This window comes from Eurosta solidaginis, chromosome 4 (assembly GCF_040869045.1).
Source record: "Eurosta solidaginis isolate ZX-2024a chromosome 4, ASM4086904v1, whole genome shotgun sequence".
NCBI classification, from domain to species: Eukaryota; Metazoa; Arthropoda; class Insecta; order Diptera; family Tephritidae; genus Eurosta; species Eurosta solidaginis.
Genome location: NC_090322.1, coordinates 17,884,828 through 17,899,587, shown reverse-complemented (window position 1 = coordinate 17,899,587; position 14,760 = coordinate 17,884,828). Strand labels below are relative to the sequence as shown.

Below are 14,760 nucleotides of genomic sequence, written 5' to 3'. Positions count from 1 at the left end.
TTTGATAGGGTCCTTCAGCTAAAAATCGTAACGTAGCTGCTAGTTGCAGCACTGGCAGAACTTTCGAGCGAGTTAAGCGTCCTTCAGTGGTGTCCAATACCATTCGGAAAGCCTCTTTATTTATGCGATAGTATGCAATGTACGCAAATAGGCTATAAATACCCATATTAAGAAATATTTTTAATTACGCTGTCTCTGGAAACTCAAGTGGATTGCTGCGATCTCTCAAAATGTTCCTTTTAACCTGCTGATGCCATTTTGGTTTAAATGCACAAGACAACTATTTTATAAAATTTTGCCAAAAAAATTAACATCAAAATTGCCGGTGCACCGCAAAACAGCTGATTCGAACATCGGTTTTATTTATGACACCAATTTAAATCAATGCCAGTAATTGCAATTACTGGCATATGCTGATGACATTGATATCATCGGCCTAAACACCCGCGCTGTTAGTTCTGCTTACTCCAAGCTGGAAAAAGAAGCGGTAAAGATGGGTTTTATGGTGAATGAGGACAAAACGAAGTACCTGCTGTCATCGAGCAAAGAGTCAGCGCATGTGCGCCTTGGAAACCACGCTACTGTTGGCAGCCATAATTTCGAAATAGTAAAAGACTTCGTTTATTTGGGAACTAGCATCAACATTAGCAACAACATCAGCACTGAAATCCAGCGAAGAATCAATCTTGCCAATAAATGCTACTTTGGACTAGGTAGGCAATTGAAAAGTAAAGTCCTCTCTCGGCGAACGAAAATCATACTCTACAAGTCACTTATCGTACCCGTCCTGCTATATGGGGCAGAAGCATGGACCATGACAACAGCAGATGAAGCGGCTTTGGGAGTGTTCGAGAGAAAAGTTCTTCGAAAGATTTATGGACCTCTACGCGTTGGCGATGGCGAGTACCGAAGAAGATTTAATGATGAGCTGTACGAGCTGTACGCGGATATCAACATAGTCCAGCGAATTAAAACGCAGCGGCTGCGCTGGCTAGGCCATGTTATGCTAATGAAAGATGATGCTCCGGCCAAGAAAGTGTTTCTATCGGAACCCGCCTATGGAAGCAGAGGTAGAGGGCGGCCCCCACTCCGTTGGAAGGACCAGGTGGAAAACGATTGAAACTCCCTTGGTGTGACCAATTGGCGCCGGTTGGCGGAGCGAAGAAGCGACTGGCGCGCCTTGTTGGACGGCCATAACCGTTTAGACGGTTAAGCGCCAATTAAGTAAGTAAGTAATTTAAATCAATATTGGTTTGTAATTCCGACAAAACGCAAAACCGACTTGGATTCCATGGCAGCCCTGAATGTTAACTCATTTCAATTGAGGGATGAGAGATTTGTTAAAGCTTTGGGGCTACATTGGGAAGTAAATGGAGATCACTTATGCTTCAAACTAAACTTTAGTTTCGCTTCCACTATCACCAAAGGTAGTATGCTATCAGATGCCTCGAAGCTGTTTGATCCTCTGGGCTGGTTAGCGCCTGCTACAATTTTAGCCAAAATGACGTTTGTGGAAGGAGAAATTGGATTGGGAGGATCCACTTCCACCTGATTTAAAAGAAGAATGGATACAATATCGTGACTCATTAAAAGACTTAGAAAGCATAAAAATATTGAGATGGATTGGCAGTAGCAAAAATAGTAAAATAGAATTGCATGGATTTAGTGATGCATCTTCATTAGCGTATGCAGCAGTAGTCTACGCAGTTGTTTACAGCGAAAACAATACATCTTCATTCTTAATCCAGTCTAAAACTAAAGTTGCTCCGCTTAAGACTGTTACGATTCCCAGACTAGAATTATGTGCAGCAACACTGTTAGTTAAAGTCATGGCAAAAGTTAAGCGTTATTTCGATCGATAGTTGGCAAACGTTTACTATTGGACAGATAGTATGGTTGCCTTAGGTTGGATACGAAGTTGTTCAACACGATGGGCCGTTTATGTAGCCAACAGAGTTGCAGAAATTCAACGTTGTACTACATCAGAGCAGGAGATACATACCTACAAAGGAAAACCCTGCGGACTGTTTGACAAGGGGATTAAAACCACATGAACTTATAACGTACTCTTTGTGGTGGAACGGCCCACAATGGCTCATTCAATACGAAAATACTTGGCCTCGTTCCAAAATTGACTGCATTACTTCCTTAGAACAACGTAAGACTTATATAGCAACACACGCTGCTCTCCCGGATCCAGCTTATCCCAACTTTACACTAAATTTGTCTTCCCTATCACGACTTAAACGTGTAACAACATACGTTTTGCGATTCTTTCATAATTCTGTAGCAAGAGTACTCACTCGTAAACACCAAGAGCGACATTCTATAGAAACTGGCTATCTCAAGACATATGAACTCAATCGTGCGCTTAACACTCTTATAAAAACGGCACAACAAGTGGATTTCGCGCGTGAAATCGATTGCTTGAAAAATACTCTCGAGTTGGCCAACAGCTCGAAGTTTCTAAACCTTTCTTCTTTCATTGATACTCAAGGTCTACTAAGAAAGAGTTGGAGGACGAATAAAGAATGCACACGCACCATTTGACAAAAAACATCCCATTTTGTTAACAAAAACAAATCCACTGTCTTTGCTTGTTTTTAGAGACGCTCATCACAAAACTTGGCACGGAGGAGTACAACTGATGACTTGTTATGTTATGTGTGGCTATTGGATTCTCTCCTCTCGTTCTCTAGCTCGCTCTATACTTAGTAAATGTATTGTTTGTTTCAAATATACAGCTAAAGCACACCAGCAACAAATGGCAAACTTACCGACTGTGCGCCTACAACCAACGAAAGCATTCATCCATAGCGGACTAGAATACGCAGGACCTTTAACCACTAAACAATCTACAGCGCGAAAAGAAATAACTTCAAAATGTTAAATCTGCCTTTTTGTATGTATGAGCACGAAGGCAGTTCATCTGGAAGCAGTTACAAGTCTAACATCAGATAACTTTATCGCCGCTTTTCGTCGATTTGTTAGTAGAAGAGGTTGCTGTACAGACCTATATTCCGACTGTGGAACTATATTTGTAGGAGCTGACAAGGAACTGCAAAGTTATTTTAAAAAGCAAAAGGCCGAAGCCGCCATCATTTAGGAGCAGCACTAGAAAACGCAGGAACGACATGGCATTTCATGCCTCCTGCGTCTCCCAAATTCGTTTATGGTGTGAAATCGACCAAACATCACTTACGTCGCGTTATTAAAGATCGCATACTCACTTATGAAGAGCTTAGCACGCTACTTACACAAATCGAGAATTGCCTGAACTCTAGGCCTCTGTATCCTTTAACAACTCACCCTGATGATTATCAGGTACTAACACCTGCTCATTTTCTTGTAGGTGAGCCAACCACTTGCATATCAGAAGAAAATTTACTTGACACAAACATCTATCGACTCACTCGCTGGAAACTTGTAGAGCGCCTTAAGCAACATTTCTGGCAGAGATGGACTGATGAATATCTACACATTCTTGAAAAACATACGAAGTGGACTCATCAAAAGAAAAACCCTGCTGTTGGAGACGTGGTGCTATTAATTCATGAGCGCAGCACTCCAGGATATTGGCCATTAGCCAGAATACATGAGCTTCATCCTGGAACAAATGGTTTGGTAAGGGAAGTAACTCTTTTATGCAACGGAAAATTCTTAAAACGACCTATTTCAAAAATTTGCATATTGCCAATCTCGGATTCGAATGCTGGCAACCAGAATTCCACTGAAGACTACGCAGAAGAACATTAAGAACATTCGTTCTTGGAGGGGGAAAATGTTCAGTACGAACTGCTTAGTATTTGCTTATAAATGAATTTATCAATGACATACATATTTTAAGAACTAAGCATCATTGTGAATAAGCATTGTCATTCTACTTTGTTTTGATTTACTCATTCTTTATTACTTTACTTTCATTTTGTATGATTTTTTCTTAAATATACAGTTTTTAAGTACATTCTAAAAGCTTGAATAAACCTGTAAAATAATACAAATTGAATAAAAAACCTAATCTAAATTACTATTAGTGTTTGAATGCAACATGTATGGAAGAAAGCTTCTCACAGTTGATCTAGGCTTGCCCAAAAAATTCAGCTGGGTATTCATAGTAGCCGATGTCTCGCAGCCAATCATAGGGGCAGACTTTTTGCATAATTTTAACATTTTAGTGGACGTCAAAAATGAAACTTTAATAGATCAAAAGACCAACCTACGCACAGTTTACCAAATCACAAAACTGCAGCAAAATACCGCTTCGCTCAGAGGCGCAGATAACTTTCACAAACTGGTAATGCTTTACGCCGATTTAGCAGATGATTCAAAGAGATCGACATGTAAAGCTACAACAATTCAACATTATATAGAGACAAAAGGAGCACCCATAACGCAAAAAGTACGACGGCTTTCACCCGAAAAGCTTGAGATAGCAAAAAAGGAATTTGAGTATCTTTTAGAGAGAGGGATATGTCAGAGGTCAAAGGGACAATGGGCAAGTCCTTTGCACATGGTCAAGAAGCCAAATGGCTTTTGGAGGCTATGCGGAGACTATAGGCATTTGAATGCCAATTACATTGCTGACAGCTACCCTGTTCGTCACATACAAGACTTTGCCTCTCAGTTACACGGAAAAACGGTGTTTTCTGTAATAGATCGCAAAAAAGCCTACCATCAAATTCCAGTTAATCCATCAGACATTTCGAAAACGGCCATTATAACGCCATTTGGGTTGTTTGAATTCAAATACATGACGTTCGGGCTAAGAAGCGCAGCCCAAACGTTTCAAAGGTTCATCGACGAAATCGTTAGAGCTTACCGTTCGCCTTTCCATATTTATATGACGCATTAGTCGCGTCATTTGGTTCATTGACGAAATCGTTAGAGACTTACCGTTCGCCTTTCCATATTTAGATGACGTATTAGTCGCGTCCACGTCTACTGAACAACACGAAACGCATTTCGAACAGTTATTTCAAGGTTGTAGAGAATTCGGTATAGTTATAAATATCGAAAAGTGTCAAATTGCGCAGGCCGAGGTGAGTTTTTATGTCATTTGGTTACCCGAAAGGGCATAACACCCTTGCCACGAAAGGTTAATGGCATCCTTGATTGTAAGCAGCCGCAAGAAGTCCACGAGCTTCCAAGTTTTTTGGGGGCGGTAAATTTTTAAGGCGGTTTTTACCACACGCTGCCGCTGTCGGAGCACCGTTACAAAAGATGATGGGTCCTTGTAAGAAGAAAGATCACACAAAATTTAATTGGACGTCGGAAACAATTACGGCGTTTCAAGAGTTGAGGACGCAATTGGCCAACGCAGCACGCATAGCCTACCCCGTTGATGGAGCCACGATTGCATTAATGACGGACTTCTCAGATTTCGCTTTGGTGGCGGCGTTGCAACAAATGTGTAACAGCAGCCTTATAGTCTCACCCTGTTTCCCACTTGGTGCAACCCTGTTGTCTATTGTGAATGGACAACAGGTGTTGAAACAAGTTGGAAACGGGGACGTCGGCTCGAAAAAATCGAGCGGCTATTACAATTTTGGCTGAACATCGCGCCGGACCTAATTTTTTATTGAAACCCAAAAAGCCAATAAGTGTACCAGTTTATTAAATAAACTAGAATAAACCGAAAGTGGTAATTTTATTCATTTGTTGCGAGTGCAGACACCATAATAACTACCACACGTATTACAGAGACAAGGGTATGGAGGCGGCGCCCTCCAAAACTACAGCTGGATGCAGGCAACATGCTGGGATCGTGGCAGAGGTAAGACGTAACCTCACAAAGATAACTCCGGTAACTTCATGGAGTTCACAAATGGAAGACGGTGCATGGCAGCCATTGGGTTTCTTTTCTCAGAAATTGTCAACAACGGAACAACGATATAGCGCGTACGATCGCGAGCTATTGGCGATACACAGGGCAATTCGACATTTTCGCTATTTTTTAGTAGGGACTAGCTTTATCATATTTACTGATCATAAACTATTGGTCCACCCATTCGACCAAAAATGGGAAAAGCTCTCACCTCGGCAGACGCGCCAAATCAACTATTAGTCAGTTCGGACATCAGATCATCATCATCATCGGACATCAGACATGTCAGTGGAGCAGACAACTTCGTTGCGATATCCTATCAAGGATAGAAACACTTAAGATACCATCGCCGGTGGATTTAGGTCTACTTCAGGAGGAACAAAAGAAAGGCGGGGAGTAAAGAGAACTTCTAAATGGGAATACTTCGCTAAAACTAGTTAAACACATACATCCAGCTACGAATTTAGAAATAATTTGCGACAACTCGACCGGGAGCTTGCGACCTTACGTCACAGCACCATTGCGCCAAGTAGTATTTAATGCGGTACATGGTTTGGCACATCCAGGTGCAAGGTCGACCGTAAAGCTGATATCCAAGAACTTCGTTTGGAAAGGCCTGAATTCCGATGTACGTGCTCGAGGACGAAGTTGCGCTGATTGTCAAAGGTCGTTGGACCTTTCCACCATCGAATGGCTACACAGACTGCTTGACATGCGTCGATAGATTTTCAAGATGGATCGGGGCCATGCCCTTAACTGACATGACAGCAGAGACGGTAGCCAAAGAATTGCTCAAATGGTGGATAAGTAGATTCGGTGTTCCCAAATATATCACCACGGACCAAGGTCGGCAATTCGAGAGTAGTATTTTTCAACAACTAACGAAACTCTTCGGAGCCAAACACATCCATACCACGAGTTACCACAACCAGGCAAATGGGTTGGTCGAGAGATGGCACCGAGTCTTAAAAGCGGCGTTGAAATGTTACGAAGCCAACTCGAATTGGACGGACGTGTTACCTATATTCCTATTAGGCTTGCGGACGGCTGTAAAAGTGGACTTCGGAGCCTCGGTAGCAGAAATGTTATATGGACAGGCGATACGCCTGCCAGCGCTATTCTCGACGATATCAGTGAGGCATCCACGGATGTTCATACCTTCACACAGGAACTACGACAGCATTTTGAACGGATCAAACCAACGAAAACATCGCAACATAGAAAAACCCCAGTGTTTGTTCCAAAAGCACCGTATGAGCCTGTACCAGGTAATGAGCAGATATCCAAAGACGTACATCATTTTGATAGGAACAAGACCAGTCACAGTTTCGATAGGCAGATTGAAGCCGGCGTATTTTCCAGCAGAAGCAGAATAAGCATGATTCACATTTTCAGATGACCACGATGTTTTTGGAAGGGGAGTGATGTAGCGACCGAAACCGCACATTTTACGTTTATTGCCAGATGGCAACCTCATTAATTAGAAATCAGTTGTCATTACTGTTTTGACACTTTCTCTTGTAATTTTCATTCATAATTTGAATTGGTCGGAAAAACGTCTACTCAGAATTTATCCTTTGTTCAATAAAGTAGTGTATAAGTTAAAAGTCGTTCTATTTATTCATATTAGTTCACGATACACTACATATGTATATGTATGTAAATCAGGGATGCACCCATGATACAAAAAAGAAGGTAGTTCCACTCAAATTTTTTTGACGTATTTGGGGATTTTTGAAGTTTCATAATGTTTGTTGTTTTGCCAGAAGCGTTGCCATACCGTTACTGTTTAAGGCAAAATTGTGGTTTTTCGAGATGGAAATTTCCTTTAGGATGACAACGCAATGGTCATCTGAGACAATAATAATATGCTTTAGCACGATTTGTGTGCATATATGTATATCGATCGAGAATACAGTAAAACATGCAATTTTATTGAAAAATAGTGGATAATAACTCATACATTGGTTAATGACTCATATCTTTATGGCAGCTTGACCCTTAGACAAAAAAATTACACGAAAAGTCCTGTTGTTCTAGCATGGCCCTATTATCATGCCCCTACAGTGGATATTTCTCAGGGCATGTTGAGAAAAAGTGTACCTCCAAAGTCTGCACATCTATGTCAATAATGCTAAAAGGGCACAGAATTTGTATAGGCGAGGCTGTCCCAAGGTGACCCCTAGTACAACGGGCAAAACACTCTCATAACTAGTGGCTGACCTGCAGAGCTACAGGGTAATGTTCGCCCTAAAAAATAGTTTAACAATTCCCTCCTAAAGCGCAACGTTTGAATTATACATTAAATAAAAAAAATAAAATATGAGGACTTGTACCCAATTTATCAAGAAATTGCGGTGTCGGTTTATAAGGACCTCCTTTGAGCAAGCAATTGACAAACGTGTATGTATTGTCAACATGTTCTGAGCAAACGTACGTACACTTAAGAAGGCTATATTCCCTTGCTTTGCATAATTCGAACCACCCAAACAATTTTCGGAAGCTCGAAAAACTTATTAAAAACCTTCTTTTCTAGGCTGGTATTTCGTATTAAAATATTTCCAATGCATGGGGCTCATTTTTTTTTATTTTTTATTTAAAATAACTATGAAAGTAATTTAGGCTGGGTGCGAGTTCGCCTAAATTTTAGGTACCTAAACTAGTATTCCAATGGAACTTTCCAGCACTGCAATAATTTAGAAAAAAGCTGTCAAAACTTTGCGAGTTGATTTGAAAACCTAAATTGTTTATTTCTGCTAAGAAAATAATAACAATACGGGAAATTTGGTATTTTTGATGCGTTTTCACGCTTAAAAAGGACAGAGGTCTATTAGGGTCTGCGGTAAGTACCTATCCCAAGATTGCAGGTCAAGAAAATGCAGTAGTTCCGTTTTATAAGGCTTTTTTGTTCGGACATAGTGGAGCAATACTGTGATGTTGGTACACCTCCAATCACTTCTTTAGGCCAATTAGTGCACTTGGCTGCCAAATATGTTCAGATTGCGGTCCATATTTGAGAAGGATCCAATTCTTGTGTCGCCAAAATCAGCTTGAAAAAAATTGAGCTCACCGTCACGTACAATCGATCGGACCTTAATCTCAGCAGGGATCATCGCTCTATGATCTATGATTAACATAAATTGAATGGACAAGAGCCATTTATTTGCATATATGTCTGTATAATATTGAAAACTCAATATTTTTGTTTTTGAAATTTGACATATGAATTTAGGTTGAAAAGTATGCTCATAAAATAAAAAATTATTATTTTGCACTGCCTTACCGACAGTTTCCAGTGATTTAGGTTTTTTCTCTATTTAGGTAAACTCGCACACAACCTTAGTCGTATTGGTTAATATGAAATCCATCAAAATTAGAAAAATTCGTAACATTTTTCAATCTGGTAGCTTGTTTTTGGTGAAATCGTCATTGTCCCCGCAAAAGTTAAGTGGCTAACGTCACACTAAATGGAACTACCTCCATTTTTTTGTATCATGGATGCACCTTAACGTTAAGCTAATCGTTTATCAAAAAATTTCCACCGTTTCCGTTGAAACGCTGCGAAATATTATCGATAAAGAAATGATCAAGATAAATTGTATCTCGTTTTTAACCGAAACGAAAAGCTTTCGTTAAGGTTAAAAACGTTAAGAAAAACGTGATACTTTATGCTTGAATTGTGCTGGCAAAGCTATAGCCATGGTGAAGCCGTAAGGTGGTAACAGCGAGCGGACATACACACAAACTCCATGTAATTTGTTTGTGTAATTCGTTGGTGGAAAATACTCTGAGAAATGTTCGTACTGTCAAAATTCATGAGAAAAGTTGCAATCAGCTTGGCTAATGCTTTCACCTTAATGACTCCGCCATCAATCAGCTTTGCTAGCATAGTTTGAAATTAATAAACAACATAAACGATTTGATTTCGTTTTGATATGGTATAAAATGAAACAAAATCATTTCGTTAATTTGACGTTCTTAATGTTAATAAACGAAACGAAATGACTTTGTTTCGTTTATTAACGTTAATTATCGTAACAAAATGATATCGGTTCGTTGGTTAAGCATGCCTGTAGGCCGATTCTGTAACAAATTAAACAACATTTCTTGTTGTTTTCTCTGTTTAGCAAATTTTTTTGTTGTTATGTGATTCTGTAACATTTTAGACAATACTTGAACTTGCTTATTGGCAACAATAACAATCAGCTGATTTTCTTTGTTTATTTTTGTGGCTAGCCTAAATACATTTCATTTTGTGTTGTTAATGACATTTGTATTGTTTACACAGTTTTGAGGATATAAAATAAATAATTACAAATTTTGTGAATATTGTGAAAAATGGCATTCGAGTATATAGGATTGCATCTGTCCCGTAATGAGCAACTAAATATGCTTACTGTTGACCGGCGCCGGCTCCGGGAAGTTGATGATCCATTCGATTTAACTTCAACGGAGTTCCGTAAATTGTATAGATTGAGTCCCGGTATAGCTAAGGATATAGTGTCGCAGCTGAATATACAGTTAAAAGGATCAAGAATAACAGCGCTATCACCCGATAAGCAGGTAATAGGTCCTATAGGCTATAAACTTATTTTTATACATGCATTATATGTGATATTTAAAATGGTGATAGGTTCTAGCAGCGTTAAGGTTTTATGCCACTGGATGCTACCAGCGCCCGGTGGGAGAGCAGTGGGGAATTTCCATGAGCCAAACCCCAATAAGCCGTTGCGTACATCGTGTGACTGATGCAATAAACAATTCGCTGTTTTTCAATCACATAAAATTCCCTATGACCCAAATAGAGCGCCAGGCGGCAAAGGGCACTATCGGTGCAATCGATTGCACTCACGTGTCAATTTTGGGTCCAAAGGATAATGAATCGAATTACGTCAATCATCATGGGTACCATTCGATCAACGTGCAAATGGTAAAAATAACACACTTACCCGAAAGAACTTTATCAATAGTGCCTGCTTGTTAAAATTTGCAGATATGCGATCCCCACCTCAGAATTTTAAACGTGAATGCGAAATTTCCTGGAGCAAGACATGACTCGTTTATTTGGACCTCCTCTGCAGTGCATCGGGTATTGCAACGCTCATACGAAACTGGAAATTTAAACACGTTTTTGATAGGTAAGTTGTTTTAATTCCGTTTGACTGCAATATCAAAAGCAACAAATTACAGGCGATTCTGGATATCCGTTGGAGCCATGGCTGATGACACCTCTACCAAACGAGACTGAAGGAACGCCTAAATTTCGGTACAACGAGGCGCTGTGCAAAGCACGCAATCCTATCGAGAGACTCTTTGGCGTCCTTAAAAGTACATGGCGGTGTTTATCCCGCCAAAGAGTACTCTATAAGCCTAGTTTTGCCGGAAAAATAGTTAATGCGTGCGCAACATTGCATAATATACAGCTAAGCGATCAGACACCCGACTTCGACGATAGGATTGTTTATGATCCCGAAATACAAATACAAGTTGGTTCCGATGCTGGTGTGCCAAGTTCAATTGCAAAACGTGTCCAACAACGGATAATTGCAAACTTTTTTTATAAGTAATATTATTTTTACACTCGCTGGATATTCTCCAAGGATTCCCAATGTTTTCCATTTACTATTAAGAGACCTTAAAAACGGATAATATTGACCTGAGATATGATTTTGCTGAGAAACTTTTTTTTTACTGAAATTCCGTGATACAACTTTTTAACATATCCACCCAGTTACTCCTTTTTTTATATAGGGTAGATCGATATGTTTCTTGTTTTTTAAACATTTTTTTATTTGAAGTTTAGACATATTAAGCCGGAAATTCGAAACAAAAATCACTTCGAAATTTCGAAAAAAATGTTCTTCATTCCGAAGCCTTAAATTCCTAATTAGATATCGAATTAGAAAAAAGTAATATCAATATGTAACAAAAAAAAAAAAAAACGTTTCTTACACTAAAACATGTAAATTTGAAAAAAAACAATGGATTTGTATTAGTTAAGTTTCTGACCAAAAACCGTGTGAACACTTTCGAAAAACTTTTTGAGCAAAATAAAATTAGGCTTTCGAATTTCGATTTTCTTGAAAAACCCTCTTGAAAAACCCTTTATGTTAATATTTAAAAACGTGTTTTCAGGTATAACAAGTAAGGAAGGTTAAGTTCGGGTGTAACCGAACATTACATACTCAGTTGAGAGCTATGGTGACAACATAAGGGAAAATAACCATGTAGGAAAATGAACCGAGGGAAACCCTGTAATGTGTTTGTATGACATGTGTATCAAATGAAAGGCATTAAAGAGTATTTTAAGAGGGAGTGGGCCATAGTTCTGGACACCTTTTCGAGATATCGCCATAAAGGTGGACCAGGGCTGACTCTAGAATTTGTTTGTACAATATGGGTATCAAAAGAAAGGTGTTAATGAGTATTTTAAAAGGGAGTAATCCTTAGTTCCATAGGTGGACGCCGTTTCGAGATATCGCCATAAAGGTGGAGCAGGGGTGACCCTAGAATTTGTTTGTACAATATGGGTATCAAAAGAAAGGTGATAATGAGTATTTTAAAAGGGAGTAATCCTTAATTCCATAGGTGGACGCCGTTTGGAGATACCGCCATAAAGGTGGACCAGGGGTGACTCTAGAATATGTTTGTACGATATGGGTATCAAATTAAAGGTATTAATGAGAGTTTTAAAAGGGAGTGGTGGTAGTTGTATATGTGAAGGCGTTTTCCAGATATCGACCAAAATGTGGACCAGGGTGACCCAGAACATCATCTGTTGGATACCGCTAATTTATTTATATATGTAATACCAAGATTTTAAGGGTTTTTTATTTCGCCCTGCATAACTTTTTCATTTTCTTCTACTTAATATGGTAGGTGTCACAACCATTTTATTAAGTTTTTTCTAAAGTTATATTTCGCGTCAATAAACCAATCCAATTACCTCACGATGTTTCATCCCTTTTTTCGTATTTGGTATAGAATTATGGCATTTTTTTCATTTTTCGTAATTTTCGATATCGAAAAAGTGGGCGTGGTTATTGTCGGATTTCGTTCATTTTTCATACCAAGATAAAGTGAGTTCAAGTAAGTACGTGAACTAAGTTCATTAAAGATATGTCGATTTTTGCTCAAGTTATCGTGTTAACGGCCATGCGGAAGGACAGACGAACGACTGTGTATAAAAACTGGGCGTGGCATCAACCGATTTCGCCCGTTTTCACAGAAAACAGTTAACATCATAAAATCTATGCCCCTACCAAATTTCAAAAGGATTGGTCATTTTTTTTCGACTTATGGCGTTAAAAGTATCCTAGACAAACTAAATGAAAAAGGGCGGAGCCACGCCCATTTTGAAATTTTCTTTTATTTTTGTATTTTGTTGCACCATATCATTACTGGAGTTGAATGTTGACATAATTTACTTATATACTGTAAAGATATTAAATTTTTTGTTAAAATTTTACTTTACCAAGTTTCGTCGCTTTATCTGTCTTTGGTAATGAATTATCGCACTTTTTCTGTTTTTCGAAATTTTCGATATCGAAAAAGTGGGCGTGGTTATAGTCCGATATCGTTCATTTTAAATAACGATCTGAGATGAGTGCTCAGGAACCTACGTACCAAATTTCATCAAGATACCTCAAAATTTACTCAAGTTATCGTGTTAACGGACGGACGGACGGACGGACATGGCTCAATCAAATTTTTTTTCCATCCTGATTATTTTGATATATGGAAGTCTATATCTATCTCGATTCCTTTATATATGTACAACCAACCGTTATCCAATCAAACTTAATATACTCTGTGAGCTCTGCTCAACTGAGTATAAAAATACTTAAAACGATATAACCTGCAACCTTATGTCCGTTTCGAAAATAAAATAAAAATTTAGATAAAAACTTTAATTTCATCGAAATTGCAAAAAAATCATTTATTGCCACAATTAGTGTTGGCTCATTCCATTTCAAGACACCCGGTCCGCGCAGGACATGATTTTTGATTTCGATGAAATTTTAATATGTTGTTCTTTGGTCAAAATAATGAAACACGTGTTTTTTTCGTTGGATTTATCGGCAATTCAATTCCATAAAATGCAGTCGGTATTTTATTCACCTATTTCTTCAACTGTCAATAACGTTGTCAAAAATTAACCGATTCTCATGATTTTTTCTTTGAAATGTTCGTTCTTATATTTACTTTTATATATCTTTATAAACAATAGCATATAGTGAAAAAAAAAAGTTTTTTTAGTATTTAGTAAAAATTTATGACTTTTTTCAAAAATTAATTTCTCAAAAAACGTTACTTTTTTTTTTGTTTAAACTATTTCTATATTGAGTGAACAGTTCATGTTTCAACTTGGCTAAATGCCTATTAGCCGAAACTTGTTGTTTTCGAGATATGAATTTTTGAATATTAAACATTTCCCCCCCGCCCCCCATTTATTGATGCAATGCATTACAGCATACAATAACTTTGTCGAAAATTAACCGATTCTCATGACTTTTTCTTTGAAATGTTTGTTATTACTTTTAATTTTATATAAATTTATAAACAATTGCATATAGTTACAAAAAAATTATTTTTTTAGTATTTAGTAAAAATTTATGACTTTTTTCAAAAATTTATATTTCAAAAAACGGTTATTGTTTTTTGTTTAAACTTTTTCTATATCGAGTGAGCAGTTTATATTTCAACTTGGGTAAATATCCATTGGCCAACGCTCGTTGTTTTCGAAATATGAATTTTGAATATTAATCTTTTTTTTCGCCATGTATTGTTGCAATACATATAATAAAAGGCGATCAAATTATTTATTTTACTTTAAATGCCACTTATACAATGCCAAATTTTATTTGTAAAAATGACTAAAATAATGGTTGACATATAATTTGAAAAAAAAGAATAGTTATTTAAAAATATAATAC

General features: G+C 38.0%; 2 protein-coding genes across 4 annotated transcripts in view; both read left to right on the top strand.

Annotated features, from left to right (window-relative positions):
• The window catches only part of LOC137249167 (zinc finger protein 665-like), a 129,266-nt gene that overhangs the window by 15,583 nt on the left and 98,923 nt on the right, over nt 1–14,760 (top strand). The window lies entirely within an intron of this gene.
• LOC137247693 (putative nuclease HARBI1) lies at nt 10,160–11,464 on the top strand. Its single transcript, XM_067778656.1, has 4 exons — nt 10,160–10,387; nt 10,458–10,754; nt 10,818–10,962; nt 11,015–11,464. Exons 1-4 carry the CDS (start codon nt 10,163–10,165, stop codon nt 11,389–11,391), a joined length of 1,044 nt encoding a protein of 347 aa, XP_067634757.1. The 5' UTR covers nt 10,160–10,162; the 3' UTR covers nt 11,392–11,464.